Here is an 18314-nt window from a genome sequence, read left to right on the forward strand (position 1 = left end):
TATATATGAGAACAATTCAGCTAAACTAAAACTTATTCTTGCCAACGACATATGGTGCATGGTATTTTTAACAAAATTCATATCACTGAATTATATTTGCGAAAATGTTAGTGCCAAGGTAAGCTAAATTTTTGCATACTACTTTATAAAGGGAAAATATTCTCACAAGTAGAAGTTATAATATAATTTCTTTCTCTCCCCCCCTTCTCTCTCTTTCTCTTCCTCAAAATGACATCAAAACTTCTTTAGCAAATATAAATAATAATTGATATACATATGTATATATAAAACGAATAAATACTATAAAGATGAACATTTTCTTAGATGTTAGAATAAAAGATTAAGTAATCTCACTTCTTTATAAAAATTACAATAGTTTAATCATATACATGTCTATACTCTAGTCTATATTATTATTGAAAGTCATACAATTATTATAAATGTCTAAATTATAAATAATATAATTAACTTTATATTATTTCAGGTACAAAAAACTAAAGTCTTGACACATAAATTAACAAATCTCATACGTTTTATGGAAACACGTAGAGAGGTGAAATAAATTTTTTATACTTTTCTAATTATAAATGATTTTCAAATAGTTTCATATAAGTATGTAACTTTAGGCAAGAATTATATTATATTATAGATTTATCAGTTTCTTTTGCAAATATCATTTCGGCCATTGGAATTCGGCGTAAAGGGCATATTTCATTTTGGCCACAAATTCATTAATAAGGTTAGTCTTTAATATCATTCATATTAATATAAATTTAAAACTATGGAAAGAGAATGATTTTGCTGAAATATCTAAAAATGCAGGACGATACAAAATAATTAAAAAAAAATAGTTTTAAATTCAAATATTAACGGTTTCAACGATTTAATCAATTAATAATAAATAAAATGCCTTTAAGAGAGTTGCTGCTGATTGAAGAACGTAGAGAAATAATAATATAATTAAACCTTAGTTCGTATAATGATGACATTTATTCCTCGAAACGTTCGATCCTGGATCTGGATAAATAATTTTGTTGACATCAAAATAATTATGTTGGGTACTCGAGCAATGTTGCAAAAAATTCTATTATTCTAGCAATTAGCTTGAGCATTCTACATAATTATTCTAATTCAACAAAATTATTTTCAGATTAGTACCTGGTTAAATTTTCAGATACTTAGCAAAACGGTTCTTTCCATGTAATAATAATCTATAGTTAAAATAAATAAATAAAAAATTAAAGTAACGATATTTATTATATAATTGGCCTTTTTTTTCTAGTTCTTTATATGGGTACTTACCATTATTATTTTTGTATTGCAAATGGATACTTCTCCCATGACTCAAATATCAAAAACTGAAGAAATCAATGAAACATGTTTTGAAAGAGATGTTGTTATATAGAAAAGAAATATACAGTTATAATACATATCTTCCGTATTTCTTTTATAGCTTACAATTTAGAAATATAATTAATGTAGAAATTGTATGTATAATTGTATGTATAATTGCTAATTAAATATTTATTTATTTAGTTTATGTATTTATACCATCTGAACATTGTTATTTATTTTTATTTATTTTATAATTATATATTATCAAGTAGTTGTACGTACGTGCAGTTTAAATAAAAGCTCTTTAAATATTTATTATATATACAGATAAGTTCATATTTGATTAACCATAAAAAGACTATAAACTGGTATTTATTTAAAAAATTAATCTGTGTTATATTGATTATAAATCGAGGGGATAACCATTCAGAAAATATACACCTAAACTTCTGACTTCAAGACTTCACCGGACTTCACGGACTGTTATGGACTTCATCGGACTTCGACAGACTTTGCTGGACTTTACTGGACTTCACTAGACTTCAAGGAATTCATCGGACTTCTGATGGGTTGTACATTAGAATTTAAGAGTGGTTACCCTCTCATTATAAACATATGTACGAGTAAGCTCATAAATCGACACTATCTACTTAATTTTAAAAAATATCAAAATATCTACCTAATTCGCACTTATCGTATAACTTTAATATAAAAATAAACGTTTTAATTGATTACTAAGTTGTTTGTAAGCTGAAAGTCATGCTAATTATTGGTGTGTATAAATGTCTAATGACGTTGATCGATTATGTCATTATGTGCCTACGTTTATAAAGGAATATCATATAATTCATGATGCTACATTAATCCACTATTATGTTATTCTAGCATCTTGATAAGTAAATTACAACGAATAAATGAAGCTTATGTGAGCTTCGAATTAATATACGACGTTAGTTTACGACCGGAACAACGGTAGTAATAGCTATGGTGACTACCATAGAACGGGCTATACATCCACTAATCCTGACTTCTTCTCTACTCGGTTTAGGAATTTACTCTTCAAAGAAACCTTATTTAAGTGTTTTCTATAATCTGACATTATGGATTACTTATGGTTGCCTTTTTTACTATATTGTGACCGTACTTAAGGTAGAGATATGGTTTCAATCAACCTATGCTATAATCGATACGCAGTTTGGCATTCTTACCAGCATTACATCTGTTATCGTAAATATGTATCTGAACAAGGTATATAGATTCAATGTTCATATTAATTTAGATTAATATATCAAATGACTAAAATGTAGCATTTTAAATGGTATATTATAACTCATTTTTACGTAGTTTTATATGTATATAGGAAAATATATACATAGAATTGTTGTGTAACGTTATATTCAGAGATTTCAGATAATCATAAAAAGGCTTGCTGCCGTGGATAATACGTTGAAAGAATTAGGTATACCAAAACTGTATCACAAATTGTACATACGTGCAAAAGGGATATTAATTGGATGGTTAATATGTAGTTGTATGGGAAATATGTGCGATATGACATGGTGGATCTATGTAAAAGAAGATTGTCGGTATTTACTTATACCGATTATCACAAATTATTTCTATCATGTCAACATGTTTGTGGATTTATTATTTATAACTATTCTGTGGTTGGTATATTATTTAGAATGTATTTAAATATACTCTGTAATTTTTATATAATTATCAAAATAATTAATGTATTCAATACATATATATATTTTTTACATACAACTTTACAATTATTTCTCTCTCTTTACACAATTTTTATTATTTTTTAATAAAAACAATGAAGAAAAAGAAAGAGGGAAAGAGAGAGAAAAAGAAAGAAATTTTATTTAAATATATATCTATATGTAATTCATAAATTATAAAAAACAAATTCTAGAATATTCCTGTAGATATAAATAAAGCAGGTTATAGGAAATTTACAGACCTTGTAGTAATCATAGGGGAGAGTTGGCTAAGTCGTCCCGACGGTTAAATCGTACCTCCATTGTATTTTCTAAACAAAACATTTTTTTTTAAAGATAATGACACTGATGTGACGCCGGTAATATGGGTTAAAAACTATCATTTTTGTTTTGTCTTCGAGTCGTCTGTTTACGAGTAACATTCAAAATTGATTTTGTTCGGTGTCTGATCTAAGTTTTGATACAATTTACCTAAGGTGTTATCAGTACAAGGTGGGTAATTGAATTATAGTGTCCTTCATGGTTATAATTGATATTTAAACTCTTTTCGAGTATAGCATCAAATTAGCAAGATATTTGTAAGTCATGTTGTTATTGGCAAATTTGTAAAAATAGAAGGAGTTCGGTAAATCGTATTTGTCGCTGGTCTTTATATTGTACCGGTACGATTTTTGCAAGTGACACGAGCAATATGTGGAGGTTACTATTATGATAAAAAAGGACCTACAGTGGACTCAGTATGTCAGGTGCTCTAAGTAGTTGCACGAAACCTGTAATGACAATCTTGACATTTACCAAAACTGTTTAAATAAATGATCAAGAAAGTGATTACTTATCAACTATTGAGTCTTTCTATTGAATCTTTTCTATTGTGACGGAAAAATCCGTAATTGATTTTATTTCAAAAATTTATTTTTTCAAAATATTTGAGATTTTAATATTCTGAAATATAGTGCAATAATAGCTTAAATCAATTTAAGTATTGCTTTTTACTTTATTTTCTTAAATGAGTTTAAAAAACACAGATCTAATTTCTGTTTTTTTAACAGAAAAGTTTTTATTATACCTACTTAAATATGTATACTCAGTTTCAAATTAAAAATAAATTTATTAATAAATGAGTTTTAAAATTAATTTTATTTATTTTTCCAGTAAACAAACTGACGTTTACCATCATTTTGACGTTAAAGATGTTATTTTAATGTCAAAATGACAATAAGCAATGTCAGCTTGTTTGCTATATTAGAAGTACGATTTAAGCCCGTTTTCATAATATATGGTTACCTATAGATTAAAGGTTACCAACAGGTTCATCAATGAAATTCATTCATGAATTTCTTGGTTACCTTTAATCTTTAAGCAACCATATATTGTGAAATCGGGCCTTAGGAACCAGGTGATACAATTTAACGACCCGGTCTCCAAATCGTACCAAAAGCTACTTTTTTTTAAAATCTAATTTAAATAATAATTTAATATTTATTTTCGCAAAAGTATCGTTTTGTTTTATTGCCAATGAACCAAAGTTTAATATTAGTACAGAAATATTCTGATATCTTCAGTACCTTTCTTTACAATTTTGTTTAAACGTTAGGGGGTACGATATAGGCGACTTCCCCCTATACATATTTATTTATTATTTGTTGTTTCGATTTATTTTTCATAATTTATAATTGGAATTGTTTTTTGATATACACAGGTACATTGGTACTAAGTTTGACAAGATAAGCGAATACGTGAAATGTTTGTTGGTGAAAGATGGACACGAATTAAAATGTATACAGAAAAAAGCTGTAATGATCCCGCGTCGATATATCACATGTATTGACAATTACAAGCACGCGATATGGATTTCAATGTAAATTGGAAACAAATATGTTTGGGTAGATCATTCATTTGAGCCTGATCTAACATTAAAAATAGTGCATTTGGGATTTGAGAGAAATTTAACTTATCCAAATAATAAAAAAATAATTTTGTTTCCTGCTCATATGTTCTTTACTGTGCTTTTACTAATAAATATTATTTTATTATAGGCATCTACATTTGGAATTGTGTCAAATTGCTCGTAAATTAAACGTAATATTTGGAATACAAATAACTATGGAAATAGGATCTTATTTGATATTTATAATGAGAATGTGTAACTACATTTTTGTACATATAAAAACGGAAGGTCGTTTTTTAGTTTCAATGTTTAATTGGTTTGGTCTATGTTATTGGTTATTCTTACATGTGACCAAGATATTCTTTTTAAATTATATCTGCGAAACTGTTACTGCTAAGGTAAATTTTCATATATTATAGATATGTATGTGTATGTATACGTATATATACTTATTAATAATAATAAATAATTAATTTCAGTCTAACAAAATAAAAATAATTCATGAATTAACAGATTTTCATCGATACACCGACATTCGTGAAGAGGTAAAACAAATTTTAATAAAAGAAAGATAATTCGAATAAATTGTTGTTCAAATTTTGATAACAATTTTGTGTATGCAGATTTCTCAGTTTATATTACAAATAATACAGCATCCATTAAGATTCACAGCACTGGATTTCTTCTATCTCGGTAATAGCTTTATACAAAAAGTAAGTTCCTATTTATATACATATTTTTTATAATTAAAAAAATTTTTATATTATATACTATAAATTATAAAATGTGTGTGATTATCTTTAATGAAATTTTATATCACATTTTATTGTTATATAACAAAAATGTAAATACAAAAATACTAAATTAAAATAATTTTATCTACCATTGAAATCTTTAGTCAGAAAATTTAATTTTTGTATTTTTTTCAGTTTGTCATAACAGTTACAACATTCATTATCATTATAATACAGATGTCTCCCATACCACACACACATAAAGAATACGATGGTTTTTAAAAAAAGTCAACTAAATCAGATTTTGTTAACCATAAAATCATATAAAGTATAAAAATTGTTATATGTAATATATTTTATTCTTATTAATAAATATAATTACTTCTCTCTCTCCCTCTCCCTCTCTCTCTCTCTCTCTCCCCCTCTCTCTCTCTCTCTCCCTCTCTCTCTCTCTCTCTCCCCCTCTCTCTCTCTCTCTATTAATTACTAAATTTTTCTCCCAATTTTCTTCTGTATTTTTATAGTAAATATTTGAATTAAACACATATTAGTATAATCATAAGCACAAGTTCCGTAGCAAAAGAAAAAAACATATAACACACTTCAAAATATAATTGGAATATTTTAAATATTCCAATATAATTAATGTAACAATAATATAATAATAGATTAAATAATAAATTATGTAAGCAACTATAACAAAATGTTAAAATGCTATTTAATTTTTATAGTATTTTTTAATTCCTGACTAATCCTGACTAATTGATTATGTAATGTACAAAATAATTATTTTTTAATTCAAATTACCAATCTATATTAATCATAAAGACAAGTTTACAAATTGGTTTTTTTTATATAATTAATTTATCTCTATTTGTCATATAAATTTAATAAAAATTATTATATTAAATTCAATATTTTAATTTAAAAAATATGAGCAAAAAAATCAATAGGGAGAACATATTTTTTAAACGTTTAAATAAACATTTTTTTAATGAAAAAGGGGACTCTTCTCGTTATTTTACAAACGTTTTCAAAAAACATTTTTAAAAACATTAAAAAAAGAATATTTTTTTAAACGTTTCTTTCCCCATTGGGAATACGTTTCATCATTATTAGCAGTAATAACATTAGAAAACACAGATCGATTATGTTATTGAGTATATTAATGAAGAAATTAGATAACACTAATGCATTGGTATATATTAATGTATTATTCTGCCGCTTTTATGAACAAATTGTCGACTGAATAGTTCAATAGACATATGATGTCAGTTTTTAGTAAACATTACAATTGCAAACATGGTGACTACTTTACAACAAGCTGTACGTCCTCTGTTCTTGACCTTTCACGTTCTTGGTATAGGCATGCATACTCCAGAGAAACCTTATTTAAGTATTTTCTACAGTGCGACATTGTGGATTATTTACGGTTACCTTTTTTATTATGTAGTGATCAGACTTAAAGTAGAACAATGGTTTCAAACAACTTCTATTTTAATCACTATTCAGATGAACTCAATTGTCAGCATGATATCTATATTTCTCAGTTTATATAATTATAAGGTATGTATATATGCACATACATTTTCAATCTGGATTATTATATAAAAGACTATTAATCTAGCAAAAACATAATTAGTTTACTAAATAATTAGTAGAACTAAATTACAATTAGTACAACTAAATAATTTTTATATTAATACAATTTACAAAAAATAAATATATTTTTGTCTAACTGTCCAGAGAATGTGGATACTCATAAAAAGACTTGCTGCTGTAGACGATACGTTAAAAGAATTAGGCACTCCTAAATTATATCAAAAACTGCATATACGTATAAAAAGAATATTAATTGGATGGTTAGTGTGTAGCCAAATAATCAATATAATTGATATGATATGGTGGTTTTGCAAAATAGGGAATCATTGGTGCCTAATTATACCTTATGTTACAAATCATTATCAACACGTCAACGTGCTTGTGGATTTATTATTTATAACTTTGCTATGGTTTGTACATTATTTCTATTCTTCGATGTGTGTACTACATTGGGAATGGCATATCCAACACACACTTTCTTTTTTCAGTGTTCTTTTTCATTACTAATAACTTTTTTAATTAATAAAGATACATACATTTACACGATGTCGTTATGTTCTTTTGTCTGCCGTTTTAATTTAAAAAATTTTAATTACAAAATATATTCATTGTTATGAAAGTTATAAGTAATTGAATTGGGTTGGGTATGCTATAACTAAGTATGTCGCGATGTAATACATACGTAAGGAATTAGAATTATATATAATATCATATATACAATAGTTCATGAATTAATATATGTTATATGTGTGTATGTATGTATGTACGCGCGCGCGCGAGTGTGTGTGAGCGCGTGTGCACTCGCGCGACCACGTTTGCACATGCTTCAAAAATAATTAATTAATAATAAATACGGTTTAGACACTAAATGGTATATAGTACTACGTATTTTTACAATTTTAGATAAAATTAGACATAGAAATACTTTCGATTATCTGAAAATTATTTCTTTATACTCTTTTACACTTTATTCTTCATTAATTGCATAATTTTTCCTTCGCAGGTACATTGGCACCAGATTTGACAAATTGAATGAATACACGAAATGTTTGCTATTGAGAGAGGAACATGATGTAAGATGTACACGGACAAACGCAGTACAGCCCACTCATCAATATAATATGTGCATTAATAATTACAACACTTACGTGTTGTGGATTATAATGTAAATCAGTACACGAATAGATGACTGATTTTGTATTAAATAGATTATTGATTTTGGTCTGATCGATACCATTATATGAAAGTGCTGTATTTAGGATTCGTTAAAAATTTTAAATTTATTTAAATAATATATAATCCATTTAGATTAAAAAAACTATTTTTTTCTCAATTCTATATTTTTGTTCTCTTATTAACAATTTATATTTTAATAGGCATCTTCATTTGGAATTGTGTCAAGCTGCTCGCGAATTAAACGCAATATTTGAAACACAGATAACTATGGAAATGGCAACTTATTTGGCATGCCTGGCAAGACTACTTAATTATATTTTACTTCACATAATAGGAGATAAAATTATGACGTCGTTACATAGTTGGCTTGCTCTCTCTTTCTGGGTATTCTTATATGTAGCCAGACTCCTCTGCTTAAATTACATTTGCGAAAGCGTTAGCACTAAAGTAAATCTACACTAAATATATACACAAATACACACACAACATGTATGTGTGTGTGTGTGTGTGTGTGTGTGTGTGTGTGTGTGTGTGTGTGTGTGTGTGTGTGTGTGTGTATGTACACAGGATAGTCTTTTTTAATCAATCCGGTCAATGTTCTCCAAAATTATTGATAAAGATAAAATTATTATAAAAAAAAATATTCAGATGAAAGTGGAACGAAAGTGGAAAAAGCGATGTATTTTGGTTATATTGTATTTTTTTTTTAAATTGAGACACCAAAAGATACAATCGTACAGTACAGGGGTACAATCGTAAGTGTTCTAAAATGAACTGTTCCATTAAAAAAAAGGAAATTTTTAATCTTTTTGGCGCTTCCACCGAGAAGAAAAAAACAACATGATCTCTTCAAATACGTCTTCCTCGAAACTATTCCACTTTCATCTAAAACATTTCCTTTTATAATAATTTTATCTTTATCAATAATTCCCTAATTCATAAGTCGAAATCAAATCGATATCGACTGATTTTTCAAACCGTTTGATTGGTATCAATTACATTTTCTATTAATCTTCGAAGAAAATCAACGTTTTATCAAAATGCTGCATCGAGAAGATCGTTGTTTTTTATTAATTACGCTGTATCGATAAAATGTCGATCTTCTTTCGAAAATTAATTGAAAATTTAGTAGGTATCAAATCAAACGGTTCTAAAAACCAATCAACTTCAAATTGACTTCAGAACTCGGGTTTTATAGAAAAAAATCCGGATTAACCACTTTCATCTGAAACGATTTTTTTGTATAATTGATAATTTCGAAGAAAATTGATTGGAAAATTGATTAAAATAAGATATCCTGTATATGGAATGTTCCGCGAGGAAACCGAAAAATTTCTTAAATGTATTCTAAAATTTATTTTAAATAAAGAAATTTACATGCACTATAGGTCAATTGAGTTTATAATTGTTGAGATATGAAAAATTTAATTCTTATCGGGATAACATAAATTTCTAAATAATTTATCACTTATGAATTTTTTTTATGGAATTATATGAAGTGGTGTATATAATAACGCAAAATCAGAGAGCTATCAATAATTAGTTAATAGAGTAATAGGAACCACAAATAATATTTATACTGAAACTGGCGAAATTAATTGGTAGCCTATGATGTACAATATGTGCATATACAATGATACAATAAGTATATGTTTATAAAGAGAAGGTAAATGAACGTTTTGAACGATTTTTTTTTAATATGATTAAAAGAATAATATTTACGTAAAAGTTATAAATATTTAATACTTTTGGCCTGTTACAATATTAATAAAAATTATCTACATTTCGATAAATGAATTAACTTATAATCAGTTATATACAATTTTTGTTATTTAGAATAAATTTTAAAATAATTGGGAAATTTGTCGGTTTCCTCACGGAATCCCCCTGTATATAAATAATTTATTTATTTATTATAAATTTTAGTCGAACAAAATGAATGCGGTAATTCATGGTTTAACAGATTCTTTTCGACATGCTGTCCTCCATAATGAGGTAAAATCAGAACCAATAATAAAAAGCAATTAAACTAAATTATTTTTAGATTTAAATAACACACCATCATTTTGTACAGATATATCAGTTTACATTACAAATAATACATCATCCACTGAAATTCACTGGATTAGGTCTCTTCTATTTTGGAAATAGCTTTCTGCGAAAAGTTCGTTTTAACTTTATTAAATCTTACACTTCTCTTTCTTTCTCTCTGCACTAAAGTATACAATAGACATCAAAGAAATTTATCACGTCTTACAACTTTTATTACTATTTTGTGTGACGCATGTGTCAAATTAATTTGTGAAAGATTGTAATATGTGTAAATTTATAATATTTTCTGTTTATCTTTTTTTATCAAAACTTCTATTCTTATTAAAATTTAATTAACGCAATTCCTTCCAGTTTTTTATGACAATTGTGACGTATGTGATCTTCATAATCCAAATGTATAACGTATCTAACTAAGATATCTATAATTTATTAGAAATGATTAAACTGAAGAAATATATTATACTACAACACAAGATTATTTATTATTACAAAATAAAAATATATTATCCTATTCTATCGATAATTAATGAAATATTTAATATGTAATATATGTAAATACATAATATGTAAATTGTAATGTTGTATTATTATTAGAGCGCGCAAATTCCACGCACAGTCTGTTCTAATCGAATAATTCAAAAAAGATATATTGTTTTAATTGCAATAAAGCAATATGAAAATAAAACAAAGACTTTAATTAAATTAAACAATAATGCACATAAAAATAATGTGAAATTGTTTACTTTTTAACGTTATTTATATAAAGAATTTTACATACAATCTAATGTTGCGATTCTTTATAAATTTTTGCACTCTAATAAATTCATATTTCATTTTCATAAAATATTCAATATTTATCAAAAGAGTAATATAGCAAGTAAAAAACTACTATATATATATTCTTATATTGTTATAAATTTGGAAAATATTTCTCTTTTTGTTTCTTCTTTTTTATAATGTATTATTAGAGGAAGGTCATCGATACCGACATACCACTTTGTTTTAGACAATATTTCTTAAACAAAAGGTAAAAATACAACTTCAAAAAACATAAATACAAAGTAAATAGTGTCTTCTATCAGATAGTATAAGCAATTTTTATAATACTGTTTGCAATTTTGCAATAATTAAGTTTTTTATAAGTTATGCAAAAATGAGCGTTTGACAAAATGGGCTCCAAAACTGACATAATAGGCAATAATATTAACATTCCTATTCTATAAATAAAGATATATCCTGTTCTGTAAAGCAAATTAATTTATGAAATTATAAACATTTAAAATGACATAATATTATCAATAATACAGTCACTATTATTTTAATAACGCAATTTGCAAAAGAACACTGTGAGAATTTTTTTCTCGGATTCATAGAATTGGTTTTTAGCTGATTTGATATAGAAATAAGCCACAAATATATGAATTATGAGTTTGTACTTTTTTAATTAGAATGGATATTAAAAATTATAAAAACATATTAATTTAAAACTTAAGTCTTCGGTTACTAAAAATATACATTATATCGCTACTTAATTTCTATATGTCATATACTTTTACTTAAAATTTTGATATCGAATTAAATATTTTAATTGGGAATGTCCCCAAAGCTAAAAGAATTTACAATAACATCTTGTTATTAATTAGCATTAATAATTAGGCAACAACATAAATCGAAAGTGTCATCAAGTATGTTTACATAGAAATAATATATAACACTAATGTATTGATGTATAAATTATTCTGTTACATCGATAAATAGCTGTATGTTGGCCGAATAAAGTACATCAGATATACGTCAGTTAACAAGGACGATAATGATGAGTATAATGATGAATACCATAGAACGAGCTATACGTCCTTTGTTCGTGACTTGTCGCGTTCTTAGTCTAAGCGTCTATACTTCAAAACCTTATTTGAGTATTTTATATAATGTAACAGTGTGGTGCGCTTACAGTTATATTTATTATTATATAGCGTTTGCATTTAAACAAGAAAAATGGTTTTTAGCAACTTCTACTTTAATCAATAACGTGATTGACCTTCTCGTCAATATTACATCTATTATATGTTTACATCAATATAACGTACGTACATATATATTTATAATACTTGAATTAATTTATTAAAGTCGATTAATATATTGTATTCTTTATAATAAAAATATAGTTACACAAAAAAATATAACAATGTTGAACATAGGATTTCTTAGGACCGCCAATGTGAATAACTAATAAGAAAAAAGCCTTTAACGGTCGTGCTAGATCTTAAGTGTTTAAATGATTCGATGTGAATTTACATACTACCTATGTGATTATTTAAATTGTCCGGTGAATTGATTTTTTAATCTTGAAACGCGCAAATTTGTCTGAACTACAGTAGTAATATCACAAATTAAATTGACTAACATTTTAATAATTTGATGCTCATGAGAACATCTTAAAATGATCTTACTGATACTAAGTAACATATTAAAATTGTAAATAATTTATGTGTAAATAATTTAAATGACTACATAAATAGTATATAAATTTATATATAATAATTTAAGCACTTAATCCTTGACCGTAAAAGGTGTTTATTTATTATTAATTATGTATTCACATTAATGGTCCTAAGAAATCTTTTGTTTATTATTGTTCATTTACGTCGACTGAAAGAGACATTGTTTCCATTAGTTATTGCGAAGAATATTATACTAAGGCTTCGGTGGTCTAACAGTAAGGATGCTTGCACAGAATATAAGAAATCCGGGTTCGATTTCCGGCCGAGATAATATTTTTCGCAATACAATTATTTACGGATTTTAATATATTATTCAGTATCATTAAAATTTTCCTAAGCTGCCTATAAATATTAAATTATTAAATTATTTGTCAGTTTAATTTGTGATATCACTACTGTAATTCAATCGGCTTTGAGTATCAAGACTAAAAAATCAATTCACCGCGCAATTTTATGAGTACATAAGTAGTATATAAATTGAAAGATCCACCTTGGCTGTTAAAGGCATTATTTTTATTTATAATTGTGTATACATAAAAATAATTTTTACACAAATTAACCTTATATCAAATAAATTGTATTCTTATTTAATATTGTTCAGAGATTGCAGAAATTCATAAAAAGGCTTGCTGCTATAGATGATACATTAGAAGAGTTAGGTACTCCTAAAATGTATCAAAAGTTGCATATACGTATAAAAATAATATTAATTGTATGGTTAATATGTAGTCAAATGGCAAATACATGTGATATACCATTTCTCTGTCACACATCGGAGACTCAATGGTGTATGCTTTCTCCTTATATTATAAATCATCATCTCCATGTCAACATGTTTGTAAATTTAATATTTACAATTTTTCTGTGGTTTGTATATTATTTATAATATTTATATATACTACATATTTTAATCAACATCTATTTTATAAATGAGTTATTATCGCAATATATTTTTTAGATAATTAATATTTTTAATTTTTAATGATAGAGATATAATTTTTATAAGAACACATAAAATTTTAAAACTAAAATAGTGTTTCAGTTTAATACAAAATTTTTATAAATATAAATTAATAAAGACAAAATATAACAAATTAATGCACACTTTTGAAGTTATTTGTAGCATATTCTCTATAAATTTTAAAATTAAATAATTTTTTTTTAGGTACATTGGCACCAGATTTGACAAATTAAATGAACATATAAGATGTTTGTTATTGAGAGAAGAACATGACATAAGATATATATGGAGAAAAATAGTACCTACTCGTCGATATATCATACATATCAATAATTACAAGCGCGTGTTGTGGATCACAATGTAAATCGGTATATAAATGTACTTGGATAGATTATATTATTACTACTGTATTGTATTATATGTTATTATCGTATATATTTGGTCTAATGTAGCATTACACAAAAATATTTAACATTTGGCAGAAATTTGAAATTTATTTACATAACATATACTCTATTTAGATTAAAAAATTAATTTTGTAATCTAAATAGAAAAAAAAGTAAATTAAAAAATTTTTAATTCGCTATTTTTTTATACTTTTATTAACAATTTAAGTGTTTTTATGTATAGGCATCTCCACTTGGAATTATGTCAACTTACTCGCGAATTAAATGCAATATTTGAAACACGGATAACAATGGAAATGGTAGCTTCTTTGACATATTTAGCTAAAATGTTACGTTATATGTACATACATTTAACTTCAAATGATAACTTTATATCATCGCTACCAGATTGGATTCAAATTTACGTTTGGGTATCTTTATATATAGCTAGACTTTTCTGGACAAATTATATCTGCGAGAGTGTTTGTGCTAAGGTAAAGCCATACATAATTTAAAAAATATAAATATATACATATTTACGTGTTTATTTATAGCAAACTATTATTAATTTTAGTCTAACGAAATAAAAATAATAATTCATCGATTGACAAATGTTTCTCAATATGCTGATATATACGAAGAGGTAAGATAAGTTTCGATAGTACCTAAACGACAATTAAAGTAAATTGTTTCGACTTAAATAGTAACCACTCTGTACAGATTTACCAGTTTACACTACAAATAATACAGCATCCGTTAAAATTGTCTGGACTAGGTCTCTTCGATTTTGGGAATGGCTTTTTGCGAAAAGTTTGTTTCTATATTTTTATACTTTATTAAATATTTTTATTTTTATTTCTTGCGCTAAATTACATTCATTATTATCAAACATTTCTTTATTATCGCTTATTAGATAAATTGTAATATTATTTTATTGCAGATTATAATGAAAGTATAAATCATTATTTAAAAAACCAGCTCAAATATTATTTTTATTTATCTTTTACCAAAACTGTTATCTAGATTACAATTTAATCAACATTATTTCTTGCAGTTTGTCATAACAATTTTGACGTTTTTGATTATTGTAATCCAAATGTCTGGAACTTCTAAAACATTTACGTATTAAAAAAATGATTAAGTTGATATCTTGAAGAAGTAAATTAAGATACAAAACATGGAAGCAATTATTTGCAAATAAATATTTTTGTTATTTTATTGTTATTTTTCGAATATATGTGATATATTCGCAATGCTATGATGTTGAGTGTGCATATTTTTGTTTCGATCACTAATGTTTATTAAATGATTAATGCATATTGTTACTCTGTCAACATGAAAATAGAACTGAAACTAATTAAATTCAACTATTAAAATTTAATAATATAAGTAAAAGTAATTTATTAGGCAAATTATTTATGTGTCACTATTCATCTCAAAGATCCTATCGTATAATTATACTGTAAAACTTTGAACAAATCTTCGCTTTCTAGTAAAGTTTATAATTCGTAACAATAAAATAATGTCGTTATCATTAATAAAATATTCATTAGAAGTGTAGTATTAGTTGTAAGTACATATAAAAATTTTGATATTAATCCTTCTACTTTATTAATTTAAAAAATTCTTTCTTTCCATCCATTATATGTAGAGCCATTATATATAAATATACATATAGTAATGGATATAATCAATATTGTACTCATAAATATAATTTACCTGTATAACTTTTTTGATGTACACAAGCGCTAAAAGAAACCTACACAATGATTACGATGTACTATATTTTTTTACAAACCACGTCATCACGAAACAGAAAGCAAATGAATTGGAATATAGGGTAAGTTGGGGGAATATGCCACACTTAAGAGAAATTAGATTTTTTAGTAATTATTTGTTCAATTTAAAATAACTTTACATACTGATCTTTTTCTCTTCCATCCTTTATTTATTATTTGTGTACAATTGGAATCGAATATATTCATTTTTTGTTAAAAATAAAGAAATACGAAAGCGCTGAAAAATGGGTAATATGCCACATACAAAAAAATACTAAGTATAACATTTATTTTGTTTTTTTTATTGTAAGAACACGTTATTAATAATTTTTGTGATAAAAATAAACATTTGTAACATAATATAGGTAATATAAACAATATAAGGATATAAGTAATAACTTCGATAGATTAGTTATACAACATGTAAAATAAACTTTGAGGCACGTTTTTAATAGCATAAATATATCTTTCTACGAACAGTCCTCGTGAATCCATCTACTGCAACAATTAGATATTATCCAATTACATTTTGGGCCATTTTTAAAAGTAAAAGTATGTAATGTGTAAGTATAAAACGTATAAATAAATATTTGTTTTACTTTATATTTATAATGTTACAAGTAGTCTAAGTTCCAGTAATCAAGAAAATTCAATTTATTAAAATGGATTAAAAATCTGTATTCTCTATTCAAAATTTTGAATTGAACAGTAAATTAATATAATACAATAATAAGCAAATAAATAATAACATTTAAGTTTATTTATTAAGTATTTGTCAATACGAATATCCTGTCACAACAGAATTATGTGGCAAAACGGAATTATGTGGAATTATGTTTATAGCGCCCTAACCTATATATTAGAGAAAATGACTACTGGCATTTTACCCTAACAAAAGTAGTGGCATATTGCCTCAAGGGCCCAAGACGTCATTTCATCTTATGATGAGCCTGTACAGGGTGTTGCAGATACATACTAGGCAGTACGACGGGTTGCGTGGCAAACTTTGCATGGCCAAGCGTGATTGAATAGACAATGACAGTGACTTTATACATTATAAAGTTTATACTACAAAGTTTTATTATTTATATTATAAAGTTTATGTTATAAAGTCACTGTCATTGTCTATAAAACCGCGTCTGCCCGTGCGAAGTTTATCACGCAACCCGTCGTACTGCCTAGTATGTATCTGCAACACCCTGTACAGTACGACTGTTAAGAAAATGAATTAACGATATATTGAATATTTTCATTTTAACCTACACTAATAGATTAACAAGCTAATCGAGCTAAATATTATGTAATGTTTAAATAATAATTTACATAAAGCACTATAAAAGTTATAAGAAGTACATTTTCGTATAACATGCCGTCATATTTACCTTATAAAAACAATACTGTTGCGAGGAAATTCTTGATACCTACTTATATGTAACACGTTAAGCACACATTTGTAAATAATTCTGTATCGCTAACGCAAGCGCTGCTAATCGGTATCATTGGGTGCATCCAGAAGCACGACCGCTCACTGAGCGCTCAGTGAGCTCTTGCATCTGATTGGCATATTCCATTAGATCGAAAAATATAGACCAAACAGATACAAGAGCTCAATGAGCGCTCAATGAACGGTCGTGCTTCTAGATGCACCTATTGTTAAACACAACGAGTGATATATTCCCCCAACTGGCATATTCCCCCAACTTACCTTACAAGTAGCATAAATTTACAAATAATAATTATATAATGGTACTTACATAATTTTATACATGTTCTTATATTTGATGTAAATTTAATATTTCATAATGAGAATAATATTAGGTATTTCATATATAAATTTCAATGTAACTTTGTTTAAAATTTTTATTTAACTTTAGAAGTTTAATATAATTTTTTCAAGAATTATATAAATGGTTATACTATATTTTACAAATGGTTATATTTTTCATTCCTAATTCTCTCTCCTTGTTATTACATAAATTGTTATATTGTAATAAATTTGAAATTACGATAATAACGTCACTTTTTTATCATTGTTAGCCTCATTAGCCTTATGAGTCACATTATATAGCATAAAAAATTACAGTAAAAATTGTAATATACAAATCAACATTGCCAAGAAAAATACGGTATGTATTAACATTAATGTAGACACGTAATTTAGAAACATCGTT

At 26.0% G+C, this 18314-nt stretch overlaps 1 protein-coding gene across 1 annotated transcript; it reads left to right on the plus strand.

The window, feature by feature from the left end:
• The first annotated feature begins 58 nt into the window (after window positions 1-58).
• Window positions 59-1405, plus strand: LOC108768939 (uncharacterized). The gene is made up of 4 exons (XM_018519655.1): window positions 59-118; window positions 485-553; window positions 650-739; window positions 1283-1405. Exons 1-4 carry the CDS (start codon window positions 59-61, stop codon window positions 1403-1405), a joined length of 342 nt encoding a protein of 113 aa, XP_018375157.1.
• The last annotated feature ends 16909 nt before the right edge of the window (window positions 1406-18314 follow it).

The sequence above is a fragment of the Trachymyrmex cornetzi genome, unplaced genomic scaffold (assembly GCF_001594075.2).
Source record: "Trachymyrmex cornetzi isolate Tcor2-1 unplaced genomic scaffold, Tcor1.1 scaffold122, whole genome shotgun sequence".
NCBI classification, from domain to species: Eukaryota; Metazoa; Arthropoda; class Insecta; order Hymenoptera; family Formicidae; genus Trachymyrmex; species Trachymyrmex cornetzi.

Coding starts and splice junctions, on each gene's coding strand:
- LOC108768939 (XM_018519655.1), top strand. CDS start 59: ATGGTATTTTTAACAAAATTCATATCACTGAATTATATTTGCGAAAAT. Junction 119..484: donor GCGAAAATGTTAGTGCCAAG/GTAAGCTAAATT, acceptor ATATTATTTCAG/GTACAAAAAACTAAAGTCTT. Junction 740..1,282: donor GCCACAAATTCATTAATAAG/GTTAGTCTTTAA, acceptor TTTTTTTTCTAG/TTCTTTATATGGGTACTTAC.